Raw genomic sequence first — 19813 nt, 5'->3', positions numbered from 1 at the left:
TATAATGTGTATAGAAAAACATTCGATGAAGAAGGGTCAAACAAATCACAATTTTCAATTTTGAAGATTTTATTGGTAAATTGGACTTACCCGTTTTGATACTATAAAGAAAAAAATATTATATGTAGGTAACTATAATATTGTTTGTTGATTAGAATATAATTTTATGAAAACTTATTACAGGAGTTTCCAATACGGCTATTCGTCAAGTCCAAGCTGTCCAAGTCAATTTTATAATGTGTGTCTGTTAATACTTACGAAAATAAATATAATTTTATTTTATTTTATAAAAAATTATAAGCAGTTTTGATCTACATTATCATTATATCGATATTTTCACATGGCATACTGGTAATGAATATACAAATATACATGGACGTATAAAAAAAGACGGACACCGTATTACGAACAAACAACGTGAAGCCACCATAGTAAGCTAGCGATCGTGTAAAGACAATAAACACGCACACACTCTCACCATAGTAAGCTAGTCGGGCGCCATTACGTCGTGAACTACCGACTGATTAACTGCGTCACTGTTTCACAAAAAATATTTAAAATGCCGTCTTGTGTGGTTAAATGGTGCCGCATCAGTACAATTTTCAATAACAAAACACAAGGGATTACATTCCACAGGGAAGCAAGTTATTTCTTTTATGTTTTAATGACAAAATTATTACGGCAAAATTTATAGAAAAAAAAATACAGCCGCCATTGTCATCAGGACAGCTGTTGCCATGGCAACATGGCACACACACATGGATGTTTCGCCGCCATTACTAGGCTTCACTCAATGTTTAGGCGATATACCGTCCGTCTTTTTTTATACGTCCATGCAAATATAGGTATGTGTAAATAATAATATGTATTTATACCTGTATAAAAGTAATATGTATAATTGTATATTATACATGTAAGTATGTACCTACGTAATATTAAGTGGATATCTCATTATTAAGTACAGTATTGTCCACTTATGTAATGTGAGTAATGATATTGAGGACAAAATAAAAAATAAGCAGTATCAAGATCGTTCAGTCCATTTTCCCTAGGGTTGCACACTCAAAATTTTGATTTCCCTAATTGCCATCAGATTCTGGTTTACCTATATCCGGCTAGACTTGTATTTCAAATGATTTACGGGCATAGTTACCGCAAAGATGGCTCACAGAATAGACGACGATTTTGATGACTCCGTCAGACTGTTTTATTTGAGTGCCTTTAATTTTTTTGTTTGAAGTAGCTCAATAAATAATTCTATTACTGCGTCATTACTCCACTCCATTATTGACGCTCAAAATACCACTCACAGATTAACTATTGCATACAACTGCTCCGATCAGCGGCGCACACGCAACAAGTGTGGCAGGGCGCACAAACTTTGAAGCAACTTTGAAGTTTGATTACTTTGATGTTCGCAGAAAAACCGACTCGACTCGGCAAACTTCAAATATGTGTTCAAACTTTGAACAAATAGGCAAATGTCAGTGCCACACTTCGCGACTTTGTAGGTATTTGCGTATTTGATCACATGTCTAGCGCCTACATTAGAGTATAGATATATAAAGAGCGCGTGTATTGCACAAATTGCTTTGTGCCTTTGTGCACATAGTAGGCAGATGAGCTATAGATACTATATAGATGTGCGTGTGACAAATAGGGATGGATAAATATCAATTGCGTGATGAGCTATCGATAAGTTATGTAAATAAATATGTATCATATGTAAATTTTATGTTCAATATGTTATTAAAGGAGAAATGTATGAATAAAGTATAAATAATAAATATGTAATTTTAAATTTGTTTACCAAGTGAATAAAGTGTGTTTATTCCATTTGAATATTTTTTTGTATTAATAATTATAAGTACTTTAAAAAAATATGTTTAATTGGAATATCAGAAAAACGTATGCACTTCTTAAATATTACAATTAATAAAATAAAAGATCGGGTTTAGTGCTATTTTTTCAATAATAAATAGAACAATAATAATAATGTTTTAAAATGAGAAATAATTAATAATTTAAAATGAAATAACTAATAAATAATATTAATAATTTTTTATTTAATTTTATCCATTCTATACCTACCAAAATCTTCAAAATCAATTTAGCGGTCCATATAATATCGTAACATAACATACTTTTCATTTACACTATAATACATTCGCATTCATAATATTAGAAATTGTATCATACCAAACACACCACAAAATTTATTTATAATACATTTCTAGAAGAGTTTTAATTTTAAAGTAAAATAAATAATAAGTTAAAATATAGTTCTTCTATAAACTATCGAGTACAGCGTTGGTCAAGTCACATCAGTACGATCACGTGAGTTGCGCGAGCGAGCCTGCGCGGGTCCCCTCCCACTTTCCCTTCACCCCCGCGATGTTAGATTTATTTTCATAAAAATAATTATAACAATCGACTTACCGATGAAATGTGATACTGGATTTCAATTTTGTGATTTTTCTAGTATCGTTTTTGCAAGATAGCACTGCACATTTCAGCATGTTTATTCGTAAATATGAATAAAATTCCAGAGCAACGCACTTCGTCAGCACTCAACCACGACTACGAGCGCTCGCGGCGGGAACGTCGTGTTGTTCCCACCTGTGCCTACTGTTCCCACTTGGTTGTTCGCACTCTATTGCGCTGATTACACCTAACGAGTACAGTGGCGAGTCAGTAAATACGCTCTCGGCCGAGACAGTTGCCGAACCGAGTGGGTGTTTACACGTATTTCACTAGTGGCGAGTCAGTTCAGTTTTGATCACGACGCGGACGTCTGCAATGGATCGAAAAAAAAAAGAATTTAAACGGGTTTAAAATCGGCTGTTATCAGATATTATTAACGAATTGTGGGATTTATTAGAAATAATAAATAAAAATAATAATTCTTTGAAAAAATACAATGACGAAACGAACGAGTGGCGAGTGGCCGAGTGACGCGACGAGTGAGTGTTTATACCTGCCGAGCGGGATAGCGAGTGGGTACTCGGCCGAGTAAACAAATTGGGATTCTAGTGATGCGCTGATTACACCTAACGAGTACAGTGGCGAGTCAGTAAATATGCTCTCGGCCGAGACAGTTGCCGAACCGAGTGGGTGTTTACACGTATTTCACTAGTGGCGAGTCAGTTCAGTTTTGATCACGACGCGGACGTCTGCAATGGATCGAAAAAAAAAAGAATTTAAACGGGTTTTAAATCGGCTGTTACCAGATATTATTAACGAATTGTGGGATTTATTAGAAATAATAAATAAAAATAATAATTCTTTGAAAAAATACAATGACGAAACGAACGAGTGGCGAGTGGCCGAGTGACGCTACGAGTGCGTGTTTATACCTGCCGAGCGGGATAGCGAGTGGGTACTCGGCCGAGTAAACAAATTGGGATTCTAGTGACTGTCTCGCCGCTCTTCTCGGCCGAGTACTCGGCCGAGCACTCGTTAAAGTGTTTATACCAACCGAGCACTCGGCCGAGGACACTGACTCGCCACTGTACTCGTTAGGTGTAATCGCCGCATGACTGTCTCGCCGCTCTTCTCGGCCGAGTACTCGGCCGAGCACTCGTTGAAGTGTTTATACCAACCGAGCACTCGGCCGAGTACACTGACTCGCCACTGTACTCGTTAGGTGTAATCGCCGCATATAGATAGTATAATATATTATACTCTAAGGTAGTATTTAAACGAGTGACATTAAAGTTTTAGTTAACAAAAATACAGAATTACTAAGTGAGCAACTGACAGCAAGCGATGAAAAATTAAATCAGCAACTAACAAATATTAATTTGCGTTACATAAAATACAAAATGAGTAGCTTCATAATATTTGATTGTTTGAGTGACAAAATTACGTCTTGTATTATATTCATTATTTGGCATATGATTTATTCAAGAAGCTTATATTATCTAATACACTGGAGATTTCAGTATGAACATTATCTTGTTACAAGAAAATATGACCTTGAATGACGCCTGTATGTTTTTTATCCCTTTCACACCTAGCTTGGTATTTAGGTGTGAAAGGGATAAAACCAAAATCGTCGCTTTACTCCATGACGTTACGATATTGCTCCGATGCCGATGCGAAATTTTACTCACAACGCGCCTAAGGCTGTATTCAGAAAGAAAGCTGGAAACTTATAAGCGCTTACCGGCGCTCGTCAGCATTGGTTCGTTCTACATAAAGGAAGCAGGTTGAAGCAGACCAAGACAAATTTTATATGGCAGTGCCCAGCGCTGACCAGCGCGTGTTGAAGCTTGTCGGAACTTGTCGGTGCCGTTCAGCGCTTATCGGCGCGTGTTCATATATTTTCCTGCGCGGGTTACAGCGCTGACAAGCGCTGGTAAGCACTTATAAGTTTCCAGCATTCTTTCTGCATACACCTGGAAGTTTCACTTCAAAACTTAGACCGCCTTATTGTGGGTTTCGCCGCGACCCGAATATTCCGGGTACTCTTGTACTCTGTGTTGTACTGGGTTTGGCACAGGGGTTTGGCACAGGGGTTTGGGGCTTAGGTTTGGGGTATACCAGGGTATACTCGAGGTGCATAGTGTAGCTATGGTATGACTGCATGTGGCCGTAGGATTTGGCTGTGATCTGCATGTGACATTGACATTGACTGTTGACATACTCGACCAATCGTTCTCGAAGTTCTCGAATGGATTACAAAGTAGGTATAAAAAATTTGTAGGTTATGTAGTTATGTTCAAAATAAATGGTAAATATCCTATATTACTTGCTCTGTGGTAAATAGTAAATATTTTGAATATCTCAATCCTGAAAAATAGGCGTGGCGCTATAATTCAAGTCTAGAAATAAAGAAAATATATGGAAGAATTATTAAAATCAAATGCACAGTGAACCATACTTTTTTACAAGATACCATGGTTCTCATGAGGCAAATAATACGAAATTGTAATGCAAAATATCGAATATTCAATTGTTGCCCATTAAATTTTGCTTCGACTCGACTGAGTATTGCACAAAGTAAATATGCATACGTCCATCAGAAATTTCTTCACAGAAGTTCAACCCTATTTGTTAAAATGTTTATGGAAAATGAAAACAAATATGCTTATGATATAATGGAAAAATATGGTTACGTGGAAGAGCTAAATATTCCAAAAAATACCAGCTCCTTAAGTCAGGAAGAATTTGAAAATATAATGAAAAAAGACTGGTCAAAAGAATCTACACAAGATGTGTTTAAAGTTTTTCCATTAATAACAGCTTACTGTTCAGAAAACAATGTATGTATCTCAAACAATGTTTTTGATAATTTTATAGATGTTTTGACGGATAATATTCAGTTTTCCACTGATGAAGAACTCAAATCACTTTTTTTTTCATTAGCAAAATGTCCTGAAACTCCATCTATCAGAACACGCAATTATGTCGAAGTATGGGCAGCTCTAGATGATGAATGTGTAAATAGGTTAAAAAGGTGGTCTCATGATGAATTGCTCTCATATGCCGCATTGTTTTACATGTTGAGTGTTACAAAGGCATCGGATTATTGTTATAAATGCATCCAAAGACTCGTATATAAATCAAATAAGTTAACAAAAGCACAACTAGTGCAAACATACTTTTTTATTGGTGCAATGAGGTTTTCACCCCATGATATGCATGATTTGGAACTAGCTGTTCAAGATAAACTTCATGAATTGAGCATTGATGAATTAGCAATTATATCTTTAGGATTTTTTAAGAGTAAAGTGCCAATAAGAAGCCCTGTTTTAGTATCTAACATAATTGATGCTGTGATTGAGAATGTTTCTAAAATTAATGAAGTTTCTCTTGCAGCATTACTTAAACTTATTCGCTTCTCTCGCAAGATTCCATTTGATGATAAAATAGTTAAACTTCTTGATATATTACAACATGAAATACCAAGACTGTCCACAATGTGTAATGTGCATATAGCTTTACTTGCCACCAGTACTTTAACATTACATAAGACCAGTTTACAAGAAATTGCAAATAATGTAATGAAAGATATATCAAAAGCCAGATTAAAGGATATGGAAAGATTAATACTCACATTTGGAACCTTTAATTATGTGCCACCAACAAATCCAAGTTTTATTGAAACTGTTATCAATGAATTAAGAAAACCAGAAAGGGAGCAGGAACTTTTATCCCATGGTCGTTCATTTGCATGTTGTGTATCATATCTAGGACTTTTAGGATACTATCCATTAGATCTATTCAAAAGGATTCTAAACACTGAATTTTTACATAATACATATGGAAAATATTGTTATTCATATGGTCGTGAAATATTAATTATCCATAACTTAGTTCAATTATTTCATAAAGATACAAGATTAGATTGTCTAACTGACAAAGATGCTTTGATATTGGCAAAAAAATATACTGATTATCTGCCTGATGAGAATTATGATAAACAATATAATGTTACTGAAAAGATGTATTTAGATGTCCTCAAAATTATGGAAGGATTTAGAGGAGGACCTGAATTTGTTACTGGGCACCATATTATAACACACCACCAAAGAGGAGGTTGGTATGATGTTTGTTAAGGTTGAAGTTGAAGTTGAAACATATACAATAACTATTCTATTTACATCAACTTTTTTTCAGATGTTATTATATGTGACGATGCAAGTGGTTCCCCTTTACCAGTCAAAAATATATTTAACAATGTAAAATTTGGACACCTTTGTCCAGCGCCTGATGATAATATTTGGATTGCATTGATTATAGCTGGTAGAAATGCAATGCTATATGATTCTGATAAACCCAGTGGTCATTTTCTGTCTAAAATACGAGAGTTGAATGCTCTTGGATATCACGCAGCAATAGTAAGTAAAACTTGATTTAACCCATTGACCACCGAGCGACCCGATCGGGCCGAGACACAATAGATTTTCTATTGTGTCTGTGATCCGAGGACTGACGGATTAAGAAGTGTTCCTTTGAATCTGTTATGAAAAAAGAATATTATTTTATGTTGCATTTTGGCTAGTATCTAGCAGGATCAATATATCAATAATACATAAAAGCCTTGATACCAATCATTTATATAAAAGAATTGGTTGTCTGTAAAGTCGGTTTACTGACGATAGTTGAATGTGAGAACGTCTTAAGGCCGATTGTGCTTCTTTGTCGCTCGTTCCGCGCTCTCGCTTGCACTTCAAGCCTTACATGGAACGCCTCAGAGCGAGGTAACGCCGCATGAGTCATATTTTTTCGAGCGTGCAGCCAGCTCAATGGAATTATAAGACATTATCACATCAATAAAAAAGTAAAGTGTATTGTAGTTAAAGTGTTACACCTACTTAATTTATTTACAGGTGAGCTGGAACATGTATACAAAGTGTAAAACACAAGGAGAAAAGAAAAACTATTTAAATAGATTAATTAATGAAGCCAAATCTAATAAAGATTGTGATGTTCACACAGAACAGTAAAAACATATAGAAGTGCTGTAATGTCTAATTAGTATGAAAACCAGTGTCGCCAAACCCACACATTTAAACCGATAGTTATACAGTACACTACAAGTAAACTATGCCTTTGATTGGACATCTTAATTTGAGTAAAAACTGACTTAGGTTATAAATTCAGCATTTCAATATGTACCCTAACGCACCATGTTACGGTTTATTTTAGTATAACATCCCTAGGTATATTAGCTGTTTTGTTTCTCATTGCACAGAAATTCCAAATTCGAAAACATTCAGCTACTCCACAACAGAGGGCGTTAGTTTTCGATAGATATAAATTTGAAACGCAACACATAGAGATAAGGTTGAAATTTGTGTCACTCAACATTAATGACATTAACTTGATATTTATCTGATGCTATGCTCTGAGGGATGTCAGCCTTGTTATCGATAATTCACAAATAAATATTTTTTGTGTATTTTTTTTCTTTCTTTTATATGAGTAGGTATAGTATAATGCGTCACATTTTGGAGTATGTTTATTACTACTAAGTACGTCTTTTTATGTTATTATTATTAAATAAAAAACGGAACAGAATAGTATAAATCTATATTTACAAAATACAAACAGAAAATATGCATTATTTTAAATCTTGGAACTGCCGTAGGTTTGATGTATCGGTGGCCTTTGTTAGACCGCTTAGTACTGTTCGGCATCCAGTTAACTCGTCACGTTGCATTTATCCATTTCTCTTTTAAATTAGCCTCTTTGGGAAATCTATAAATAAATTAGACAAATGAAAGCTAAGGAAAAATAAAATAAAATTTAATATTTATAATGTTTGTCTTTTCTAAAGTATCGATACTGTCGATATGCACCACAAGCATCACTAAAGCGACATTCGTTTGTTTATTGCAATAATATTCCAGAAAGTCTTGTTTGCTGTTCAATCTATAATAGTACTAATTTCTTATGGATTAAGGTTCATTTTGACTAGATATTTGTATACAATTTTGACAAATTACGACAAGCGAAGTTATAACATAAAATATAATTAAAATAAATTAAAATAAGACTTACCGACGGTATGAAATGCCTTCATTGCTGATATTATTTCGTCTGCTATCATTTTTGCACTCTTTATACCGAACAACACGTCCTAATTAATGAATAAATATGGAAAAAAGGTTTGACAGCTGACAACCGACTCGAATATTTTTCTGCGCACAACTGAGAGCAAGTAAGGTGATCTAAACTTATTATTGACACGTGGGCCACGCCCACATCACACTTCTATCTACTTTACTGTTCTGTGGATGTTCACTTAACCTGTTAAGTTTACCAAATAAATTAATTTTCAGAATGTATTAATTTTAATGTGACAGATATGAAAGTGGCACATTTAAATAAATATTCATATTAACTTTCCTAAGAACAATTTAAAGGTACATTAATTTAACTAAAACACTTATTTGTTAGAACCTTCATTTAAAGAAAAAACAATATGTAGTTACTAATTGCCTTATCATTTTATTATAAATTTTTTGTTTTAAAATCATATACATCCAACTTATTATTTCAATAATATACAATGGATTATAAAATAAATGTAAAGCTTAATAAAAATTATACCTTAATACAAATTTTTGATGATCCATTAAATACACCATGATATATTCATGTGCTTCATACTGTAATAACATGTTTTGAGGTGAAACAACTGATTCTTAAACAAAGAAATCAGTAAAAGAATCATGATAACTAAAACTGCAATCTCATTAAAATTTTACATGATGATGATATGTGCTAGGTACAGTTTTTATTGCATTTGTCAAATACTAAATTCATCAATTCATTTTAATATCATTCTATTTACATGATCTTCACTCTGTTAGGTGGAACACATGCGGTTTTGGTGTTAGTTTTGTCACAATAATGGTATCTCCAGATCAGGATGAATTCCCATTTTCACCATTGTCTTGAAAGTTGTTTGAATTCACTGAGAATGGAGCACCCAACCCATACAGGTGACCACTCGAACTCTCAATATTGTCATCAAAGAATATCTGAAACATTTGTGTCACTTGAGATGTTAATATTAGATTACATTGAACAAAAAATATTGTGGATGACTACAGGTACTTAACATTTTTATATGTGATAAAATACCGTTAATATATTTGATCATTTTTCACTAAAAATCTTTTAAAATAATTAATTATTTTATACTAACCTCTTTAATTTTGAAAAAGGCCATTCCCGTTAGGTGAGAATCAGAGCCTGCTTGGTGCTGGGGTCCTACCCTGCGAAGTTCCAATTGGTCTGCTACCTCTTGTAATCCACCTTTCAGGTTCTTACAAAGTTTCATCAAGTACTGAAAATTAAAATTAATCAATGTTAACTGACAATTTATATTATTTTGTTTTTTCTTAAATGATTGAACATGAAAAAGTTGGAAAAGCAAGACAGTAAATTTAATATGATGAGCATCTTTTGGAATATATTAAGGGATTATTTATAATTCCGAAACATTTACTTTACCTTAACATCATAAACTGTTGGAAAGTATAACCTGAGACTTTCAAAGAAATCATTTTCATCCTGTGGTAAGTTTTGGTCTGTGAGAAGTTTGAGTAAGTATCCAAAGTCATATCCGGAATGAAAACTCAACCATTTTATGTTGTCCATTAGTACAAGACCTAGTGCAAAAAAGGTTATATTATTATAAAACTAACATCATGTGGGTTACTCAAATATTTTTAATATAAGGTACTTATCATGGACGTATAAAAAAAGACGGACGCCGTATTACGAACAAACAACGTGAAGCCACCATAGTAAGCTAGCGATCGTGTAAAGACAATAAACACGCACACACTCTCACCATAGTAAGCTAGTCGGCCGCCATTACGTCGTGAACTACCGACTGATTAACTGCGTCACTGTTTCACAAAAAATATTTAAAATGCCGTCTTGCGTGGTTAAATGGTGTCGCAACAGTACAATTTTAAATAACAAAACACAAGGGATTACATTCCACAGGGAAGCCAGTTATTTCTTTTATGTTTTAATGACAAAATTATTACGGCAAAATTTATAGAAAAAAATACAGCCGCCATTGTCATCAGGACAGCTGTTGCCATGGCAACATGGCACACACACATGGATGTTTCGCCGCCATTACTAGGCTTCACTCAATGTTTAGGCGATATACCGTCCGTCTTTTTTTATACGTCCATGGTACTTATATAAACTTTTACCTGAAGACATAAGTAATTCTGCAAATTCAAGGGGTTCTATACCATCTTCTTCATGTTTTCTAAACTGAAGGCCTGAGTTTTGAAGTAGATCAATGGAATCTTGTGCATACATGTCCTCTCTAAAAATGTAATAGAATAGTACAAAATGAGTATTAATATAGGTAATATGTTGCTTATTCTTATAAGAATATTAGTGCATTATAAACAAGAGGGATAGTTAAAACTTACTGCAAATTGAACTTAAAATTAAACTGCCATGTTGTGTATCCAGGTGGTGTCTTCCCATTTTCATCCATGAATGTTAATCCCAGTTGGATTATTCTTAGCAAATCTACATTACACCTGAAATGATGTATTTCAATTATTCATTACATACAAAGTGGATTTAATTTAGGTATGTATTTAAATGATCCTTTTAGTTTTGCAAAAAATGTGCAAAAAAAAATGGATCTTTGAATTTAGTTTATAGATTTTAGACATGTTATCACCGTATAATTACCTCAGTAGTTGATACTGGTAATCAGCTGTTGATCTGAATTCGCCAATGGGTCTCGCGACTACTCCGGGAAATTCTGTGTCCATTGCAACCCAATGATATTTTTGGACTACCTATAAAATATTTTTATAATAAATTATAACTGTCATATTTTATTTGCTCTAGTCTTTAAAGATTTGGTTGAATCACATTCGAAATATATGGTTGAAATCAGTAAATATAGCAAGATAACAAGTACTTGTGGCATAATATCTAAAGCATTAACTTATTTATCAAATAAGCAATTTCTATTAGTTTTACTTTTTCAATATAACATTTATTTGAAATAATAACACTGAAAGCAAACATAAAAACTTAAGATTTGTTTACTTGTCTTATAATTTGAAATTCTTCATGTAAGTTATGGTTCCAAACATCTTTTATCCCACAATCTCCACTCCCTGGCAGCTGAGATAACGAGCCAAAGCTTGCTGCTGGCATCTAAACATACAGTTTTAGCTTAGTTTAAGGTCTTTTCAAGAAATAAACCATGCTCTTAAACTTAAAAACTAAACAAATTATTGTACCTTGTACCACTTGTCCTTCTCTAATAGATTAAGTTCTTCAGATTTTAGCGACGCCGTGGTTTTTTGTTTAGTTTTTCAGGTTTGCAGTAAGTTTTTGTATATGGTGAGACTAAAACAAGTTTACGAATGTCTAGCAGGTAATGCAACAATGAAGACCATTGAAATCTTGCTGTCTGGAATTATTTGGGCACTGCAGATTTAATGAAATAAAATAAAAAAATGTATTGTTGCGAAAACAATTAAGAAGCCAAAACTTAAAAACACATAGCGTACATTGCACGTAGTGACAACTGACAACTTGACAATAAATAATTAAATAGTATGAAGTAAGCGTCAAAGTTGTATTATTAAACAATGCCTATTTTTTTGATACGAGTATTTTAGTTCATATCCATTGTTCATATCACCTATATTTGTATTAACCATTTTTAGGATTTCAAAGGCTATAAATGGAACGCTATTTAAGTTTTGCATTTTCAAATTTCAATGAATAAAATTAAAAATGGGCAAACCGCAAAAGACAGTTGGGTGGCAACGAGGGAGCCACTATAACATAGAGTAAAGCACTATAACTACAACAAATAACAATATGGCTACACTACTTAGCACGAGCAAGATAGGTTTTTCTGTTATTTTAATATTATTACTTACTAAATTCTAAATATAACATAAATATAATAAATGTCAGATTTTGATATATGTAATAATATTTCTTACTATTGCAATTGTTGTGCTATAGTCTAATAAATCTACAAAAGGAAATTCTACAGCTTGGCTTGGTTCTTTTTAGGGTTCAATACCGAAAAGGTACTGAGACGTCGCTGTCTGTCGGTCCGTCCGTCTGACACCAGGCTGTATAGTATAAAACGTGATAGAAATTTGAAAATTTCAGAGAATTGGTATGTATTTCTGTAATTCTGATACCGATATGACAACAAACACTAAAAATAAGAATAAATAAATAATTATTAAGAGGTCTCCCAAACTAGGCAAAGACACAGACTAATAATAATATACTACGTGCAAAGATTTTTTTCTGCTCTATACTGATAACGGCAACACGTAGGCGCGTGAAATACTGATAAAATCTTTAGAATATTCACTTAAAAAAATGAAAAGAATAAGTAAACGTAAATAAAAAAATTATATGCAGTATAAAAACAAAATTACACTGATAAGCTCGTTATTGATAATAGCGACATCTATTGGTAATGAATCCAAATGATGATAAATCAATATTCAAATTTCAAGTATATTAAGTCAGTTCATATAAAATCACGAATACAAGATTTATTTTAAAGTATATATGTTATTAATGCTATAATATAATATTATAAATGCGAAAGTTTGTGAGGATGTGTATGTGTGTGCATGTGTGTGTTACTCTTTCACGCAAATACCTACTACTGAACCGATTACAATGAAAATTGAAATTAAGCACACATATTATAGAGGGTAACTTAGATTAACACATAGGATAGGTTTTATCCCGGAAATCCCACGGGAACGGGAACTATGCAGGTATTTCTTTGAAAACGCGGCGAAGCCGCGGGCGGAAGGCTAGTACATAATAATTATGCACTTAAAGAAAAAAAAAGCTTATTTGTACGGAACCCTTAGTGTTACGAGTCCGACTCGCACTTAACCGATTTTTCTAATAAGTATACATAATTACTAGCTTTCCACCCGCAGCTTCGCCCGCGCAATCAAAGAAAAACCCGCATAGTTTCCGTTCCCGTGGGATTTCCGGGATAAAACCTATCCTATTTCCCGGGGTAAAAAGTAGCCTATGTCCTTTCTCGGGTATCAAAATATCTCTATACCAAATTTCATGCAAATTGGTTCAGTAGTTAAGGCGTGATTGAGTAACAGACAGACAGACAGAGTTACTTTCGCATTTATAATATTAGTATGGATATTATAGTATGGATTAAAGTACCTACACTTGTTTACAATTATTAAAGATTATTTTAATGTGAAAACGTTTATAGGAGTTTAATAGAATGAACTAACATGGCAAAAGGTAGAGTTTAAATTTCAAAGTTGATAGTCACAATCGCCTCGGTTTACCTTATAAAAAAATAAAGTGGTAAATATTAAATATCCTACGAGGAATTTTAAATGGATCACATAAGGAGACGTGAATTTAGACTTGTCTTTTAAGTTATAGAGAAGTATATTTTACTCATTTAAATAATTTAAAGTACCAACAAAACTGTCAGTTTTTTCGTTAAGAAATCTTTTGTTAAATCACCATTTCAGTGATTTATAATTGCGAAGTCTGTTAGGGTTTTATGTAAATTACTTGAAATAAGACGATAATTGTTGAAGATGTCTGAAAGAAACCAGTCGTCTGGGAACTTTCATCAACAATGCTGTTAAATCTCCTTGATAGGCCGGGAGATACTGACACACAATTTTGGGTCATTTGTGGCGAATGGCGCGGCGGTTCTACAGGGGTCTTAGTACGCAATGACAAAAAGAAAAAATGAAGGTCAGAACGCTGGTACCGGGGAACTAGTCGCATGGGCGTTAGTCGAACACGTCGGATAAATTATGGAAGTCAAACGATTTGTAACACAAAAAATTTTGGATTTACCGATAGCCCATAATAAAGAAGTAGGCGGTAGTATCATGCCATACTTTTCCGGTGTGACTTACAGCCCGCCATACCGACGTGAATGTATAGCGAAAAAAAAAAATTGCTGATTTTCGGCGGTATGGCGACCATTTGGAACTGTCTGAAAAGTATGACATGGCGATTTTCTTATACATGGCTGCAGGACGATGATTACCTGTTCATAAATTAGCCTGGTACAAATGGTTGAATTATTTTTTTTAAATCAACGCATTTACGTCGGTATTAACTAGTAAGGATTAATTTTATGCCCAAATATCAACAACGCTCTACACTCGCTACTCGGAAATGGCGCGAAATTAATTGAGCCACTATTGAAGGAGTGGAAAGTAAAGTTAACAAAAATCACCGCCATAATTATCTAACATTTTCTAAGCTCCAGTAGACATAACACAACACATCCATTACTTGCAAAGTATGTAATTTAAAAGTTTTTATTTATCTATGTCACTCTTGAAATTGGACTACAACTTTTCTTCTTGTTAAACGTTGCATTTAATGTTTTCTGAGCTTTAATGATGATAGAACGAGGTGGTGGCTACAACAAAAGGTAGTAAAACGTTACAACCCTATTGTTTGAGCACACATTTCGTCTTACTATTTAGTAGTTGTGGAGTTCCTATTACCTATATGATAGGTATCTAAAATGTTATTTCGAATTTGATTCGTTATAGTTTAGAATACCTACAGTAAAATGCTTATAGTCCGGGATACATCGCCCATTTTTGCAAGTGATTACTATCAAGCTAATTTTTCGTGAGTAGCTTTATTTTGATGAGATGCCCAATAATTTCATGTACGAAACTCTCGATTGTGGTAGCTTACAGAGGTAACAAGGATAAAAATTTTTGATTTGACGATTCTCAAATATTTATTACGCAATTTGTAGGACAATATGTCTGTTGAATTATATAAGTATTAAATAAGTGAAAATAAAAAAATCAGCTGGTTAGTAATCATTTATGATGACTTCGTTATCGATACACATTGAAAAGGGGGACTCTTTGATCGAACCATAGATTTTGTAGGACAAATATTTTTTCGAATAATTTAGATAATTATCTTTAGATTGAACAAAAAAAAAACATTCAGTTAAGTAGTAATTAATATTTGAGAAACATCAAATCAAAATATTTTATCCTTGTTTCCTCTGGTAGCTACCACAATCGAGAGTTTTGTACATGAAATTATTGGGCATCTCATCAAAATAAAACTACTCACGAAAAATTAGCTTGATAGTAATCACTTGCAAAAATGGGCGATGTATCGGACTATTAGGTATGACCACAAATAATAGAATAATATACTGGTATATCAGATAACATAATGCTATACCTACTAGCTATAGTGGGTAATAGGTAACGTAATATTAGACAAATATTATATTCATTTTAATATATAAAATTTAGGGGCATAATAATACGGGGCATACCGCATAAGGTAGGAGGAGATTTAAATCCAATTCAATTACTTACAGAGATTTTGTCCCACGTTTTTAGCAATTACTGTAACAGTCTTGAAACTTATATATTTTTATTTTTTTAATTCTTTGATTTTATTTATGAACCTAACATAAATGTTAATCTTCTAAAGAAATAATTTGAAGCCACACTCTACAAGGATCCTTAGAAAGAAAGTAAGCGCAAGGAAAATAGAAAATTTGTTAAGGCTCTACTTCTTGTAAATTGTAATCTTATATATAAAAATGAATCGCAAAATGTGTTGGTAAGCGCATAACTCGAGAACGGCTGAACCGATTTTGATAATTCTTTTTTTATTATATTCCTTAAAGTACGAGGATGGTTCTTATGTAGAGAAAACGTAAATATGTACCACGGGCGAAGCCGGGGCGGACCGCTAGTAAATAAATAAAAATAAAAATCTATTTATTTATCTATCTAATATTTATCTATGGAGGGCGATGAAATTTTCCAAAAAAGCTAAATCACATAGACCAGTGTAGTATCTACCCAACAATATTTGAAATGAAAAATTATATGAATATAAGTACTAAACTTATATTCATATAATTTTTTAATATTTTAAAAATCGTATCCAGGTCAGTCTGAATGTAACTTTTGGGACATCTTTATTTTGTTTGTAATTTGGTAAATAAATAATATCTAGTATGTATTAACCATAAAGGCGTCTTGTAATAATTGAGCTTTCGCCTTTCAGTAATTCTCCTACCTAGTGTGGTGCTTCGCTATTCCACGGCTAAGTTATAAGTATTTCAGTAATTCAGTAGTCATTCTCGCTCTGCAGGGGTAGGTCGCGTTGCTCATTCGTCTCAACGATAATCCGTTCATATTTTTCGCGAAAAAACTTTTAATAATTATACAGACTAATTATTTTTTGTAAATTATTATAAGGAGTGAAAATTTGTGTTTTATTTTATTGTGTATGTTTTTTTTAGTTTGACAAACTATCGCGGCTGAGTAAGTATTTTTATTATTTTCTATTTATACTGTATGCATTATAAATAAAGATCAAAGTTATTTTGGTCGATACTATATTAAATTATCATTTTCATTTCGATTGTTTAAATTAATTAATTGTTCGATGAGTTTAAGTGGGCATGTAGGCGATTGATAAAGACACTAAACATTTTTCATATTTGATTTTAGTAGATGAGATAAAGCTCGTAGGTAGCACGAAAGTAAGAATAAAATTATCACAATACCTAGGTGTAATTTTTATAAAGGTAACAAAAAAACTGATTGTTTTTAACTAATTATTCTTTGTCGATCCAAGCACAATATACCCATGCCCCGAAGTATGCAATGGATTTCTCAAGTAACGGACAGCTGTCTGTAAAATTGGATTAGATGCCAATTGCCACTTTCATGGTCGCCGCAATAAACTCCGCTGCGGTTTAATAGTCCAGCATAAAAATATTTCATGATGATATTGTTATGTTATGATAGATGGATGTGGACCGTCCGCTTCGTGATGTCAGCATTTTTTCTTTCTTTTATTTCAAACTCTGTATAACCACGTTTATTAATCATGTTTAATGGGTTAATTTCGTCAATGTTTGTGAAAGGATTACATTTTTATGACGGTTTAAAAATTTTCTGTCTGTAATCTCCATATTTTTAATTGCTGGGCTTATCCACACAGATGCGTCATTTTGAATGTACTATGGCGAGTAAATAATTCTCCGTAATTTCTAATGAATCTAGCTGTTCACCCTGGCTACGGCCGAGCATGAAATGAAGCAAAAAAAAAAATAGATGTTATCCGCAATTTTACACGCCTGGCCAAAGAAAGTTCCCATGAGAATGAGATGTTTCGTCGCGGTAGTCTTGGTCTAGGTTACTCTATTCTCTATACTCTCTTCAGAGTCTAGGCACAAAACTGTAACATGAAATCGCTCCTTTGCGATCTGAAGAAAATATATTCATGAAAATATAATAGATGAAAATATATAATTCATAATCGGATCAATCGTTCTTGAGAATAGCCAATTCAACCAGATCTAACAAACCCTACAACTTTGAACTATTAGTAGGTATAGATTAAAACTGAAAATAGGTTACATAAAATATTTCAGTTTTGATTAACATAGATAATTAATATTAAATATATTGGCATTAAACGTTCAATAAAAGTTAATAAACCTATCTAATTTTAGATTATGTATTCACTGTTTTATGAATGGTTTATTTCATGAATTGATTGAATACAAATTGATTAATCGTTCCGCCGCTGTAAGCGCAAAATAGAATTTGTCATCTATAAATTAAAGGCGGGCGCTTGCCCTAAATCGTTGTTTGTTTGGAGTGTAACTACACGAAACAATTGCCAAACACCTCGTTAGGATTAGACATACAACCATTATTGTGTGTTGAATGTTTGTATAGTGCTGTTGTATGTTAGAGAATTTTAGTTAATTACCATTGACATTTAAAACTCTCACATAAAAAATAAAACAGATAACGTCCGCGGCACCTCAATTGCTTAATTGAAATGAGTAGGTGTTGCGATAGAAATAAAACTGCGAATTAGTTGATATAGAATTTATTGCATTTTTTTCTCATATGTATCTACGTTAACATTATTTCCACGTATGGTACTCATTCAACAGAGTGTGCATACAGCATACTACGTACATAATTAAAAGGTAGTAAGTAGATATGTTTTGACAATAAAAAGAGACCAATAAATTTTGCTTCTCTTCTTTTTGTAAAAAAATGATGTTAACAAACATTAAGAAAAGTACCTGTCTAGTATTATATAAACCTAAGTATTTGTTGTTTACTTTGTAAGAGCAGCTTTTTAATTATTTCTTACGTTTAAATTGAAAAACTGGCATTTATTAAACTTTCAGTTCTAGTGAAGGTGATATTTAAGTCAAGTTCAGTAATAAATATTAATTGAATATCAGAAATTCTTCTTCAAATGACGCGATTGAACGATGGAGGTCTTCAGGTCTATTAATAATATTGATCGATTTTATTTATCAATCAATTAAGAACTAATAGCTTTTATTAATAATCAATGGAACGTAAATAAACAGTTATACGTTCGCTCGTTGAAAAGTGAAAATTATTGAGTCATTGCCAAATACTTCTTACTACGTGCGCACCCCGTTTCATTAAATGATATTCATCTTATAATTATTAAGGTACCAGGCCAACTGATCGATACATATTGGCAGCTGGCCATTTTTTACCTAATGTTTAGTTACGTATCTAATTGTTCGAAAAGTGACTTCAGCGCATACCGATTGTTGTGCGATTGCAGTTAATACGAAACGTTGGTCTTCGAGAGGGGTTTATTTTTGGTGTTAGAGCCAAGAGAGCGTTGACTCAGAGAGATTACAATTTAAAATTAGGAGAGTAAGAGTTGCCAAATCATTGTTGGGGAAATGCTGGGCGTGTTCGAATTCGTGAAAAAATATTTTATTGTACTATAGTGATAAACTAATGAAAGTGCTTTCTTGCTGAAATAATTTAAAAAGGTTACCCGTTTATACTAAATAAAACTCTATAATTTAGTCAAAATTATTTTAAATTATATTATACTTACGCTTCTAATAAATAAAAGAGTATTCGAATTTATTGAAATGCATATTAACGAGCTTTTTTTGCCGTGCTTGATATTAAAGAATGTCTAATTAAAATCCTTTAATATCTACCGAAAAAATAAGAAGGAATGTTTTCAGCACTGTTTTGCTTTTTTTATGACTCCTGCAATTTTAATGAATGGCAGAATAAGATTGAGAGTTTCTACAAAATAAAGCTATTGACAATATCGCTGCACTAAAAAGGATCAAACGTTGAATGTGTATCTATTCGAATAAAACCAATTATATAGAGATATGTACGTTACGAGATTTTTTTTAATTGGCGTAGCTACCTACCTACGTATAACATATTGGTAACTTATATTAATTTCTGTACCACTTTTATATGGT

At 32.9% G+C, this 19813-nt stretch overlaps 3 protein-coding genes across 4 annotated transcripts in view; 2 read left to right on the top strand and 1 right to left on the bottom strand.

Moving 5' to 3' along the window:
* The first annotated feature begins 4554 nt into the window (after positions 1–4554).
* LOC149482316 (non-canonical pre-mRNAs endonuclease FASTKD5, mitochondrial) lies at positions 4555–8794 on the top strand. Of its 2 annotated transcripts, XM_089704379.1 has the most exons (5): positions 5129–5267; positions 5824–6543; positions 6625–6845; positions 7338–7442; positions 8756–8794. In XM_089704379.1, the coding sequence occupies exons 2-5, from the start codon at positions 5925–5927 to the stop codon at positions 8765–8767; spliced, it is 957 nt and encodes a 318-aa protein (XP_089560505.1). In that variant the 5' UTR covers positions 5129–5267; positions 5824–5924; the 3' UTR covers positions 8768–8794. The 2 variants fall into 2 exon arrangements, with proteins under 2 accessions (XP_089560504.1, XP_089560505.1); XM_089704378.1 differs by having other exon boundaries at positions 4555–6543.
* A 142-nt stretch (positions 8795–8936) lies between these two features.
* LOC149482315 (CCR4-NOT transcription complex subunit 7-like) lies at positions 8937–12063 on the bottom strand. Its single transcript, XM_089704380.1, has 8 exons — positions 11754–12063; positions 11557–11667; positions 11191–11300; positions 10920–11033; positions 10692–10810; positions 9973–10130; positions 9665–9805; positions 8937–9497 (listed from the first exon to the last, which is right to left on the bottom strand). The coding sequence occupies exons 2-8, from the start codon at positions 11665–11667 to the stop codon at positions 9381–9383; spliced, it is 870 nt and encodes a 289-aa protein (XP_089560506.1). The 5' UTR covers positions 11754–12063; the 3' UTR covers positions 8937–9380.
* Positions 12064–16628: 4565 nt separating this feature from the next.
* rdgC (retinal degeneration C) overlaps positions 16629–19813 on the top strand; it is a 48552-nt gene continuing 45367 nt past the window's right edge. Inside the window, exon 1 of the mRNA XM_089704003.1 lies at positions 16629–16829. The gene's annotated coding sequence lies outside the window, so the exon portion shown is untranslated. The remainder of the gene's footprint in view (positions 16830–19813) is intronic.

The sequence above is a fragment of the Colias philodice genome, chromosome 15 (genome assembly GCF_061535455.1).
Source record: "Colias philodice isolate Cphi_HAF_F1 chromosome 15, ilColPhil1 Martin Lab GWU primary, whole genome shotgun sequence".
Lineage (NCBI taxonomy): Eukaryota > Metazoa > Arthropoda > Insecta > Lepidoptera > Pieridae > Colias > Colias philodice.
Note: the sequence above shows the minus strand (reverse complement) of the source record. Positions and strands in the feature narration are given on the sequence as shown.

What these genes read in the sequence shown, in the direction of transcription:
- LOC149482315 (XM_089704380.1), bottom strand. Translation starts at nt 11,667, where the DNA reads ATGCCAGCAGCAAGCTTTGGCTCGTTATCTCAGCTGCCAGGGAGTGGA. An exon ending in AATTTTAAGTTCAATTTGCA is followed by an intron (nt 10,811 to 10,919) that starts GTAAGTTTTAAC and finishes TTACATTTTTAG; the next exon opens with AGAGGACATGTATGCACAAG. An exon ending in AGAATTACTTATGTCTTCAG is followed by an intron (nt 10,131 to 10,691) that starts GTAAAAGTTTAT and finishes TTTTTGCACTAG; the next exon opens with GTCTTGTACTAATGGACAAC.
- LOC149482316 (XM_089704378.1), top strand. Translation starts at nt 4,902, where the DNA reads ATGGTTCTCATGAGGCAAATAATACGAAATTGTAATGCAAAATATCGA. An exon ending in AACACACCACCAAAGAGGAG is followed by an intron (nt 6,544 to 6,624) that starts GTTGGTATGATG and finishes ACTTTTTTTCAG; the next exon opens with ATGTTATTATATGTGACGAT. An exon ending in TTGGATATCACGCAGCAATA is followed by an intron (nt 6,846 to 7,337) that starts GTAAGTAAAACT and finishes ATTTATTTACAG; the next exon opens with GTGAGCTGGAACATGTATAC.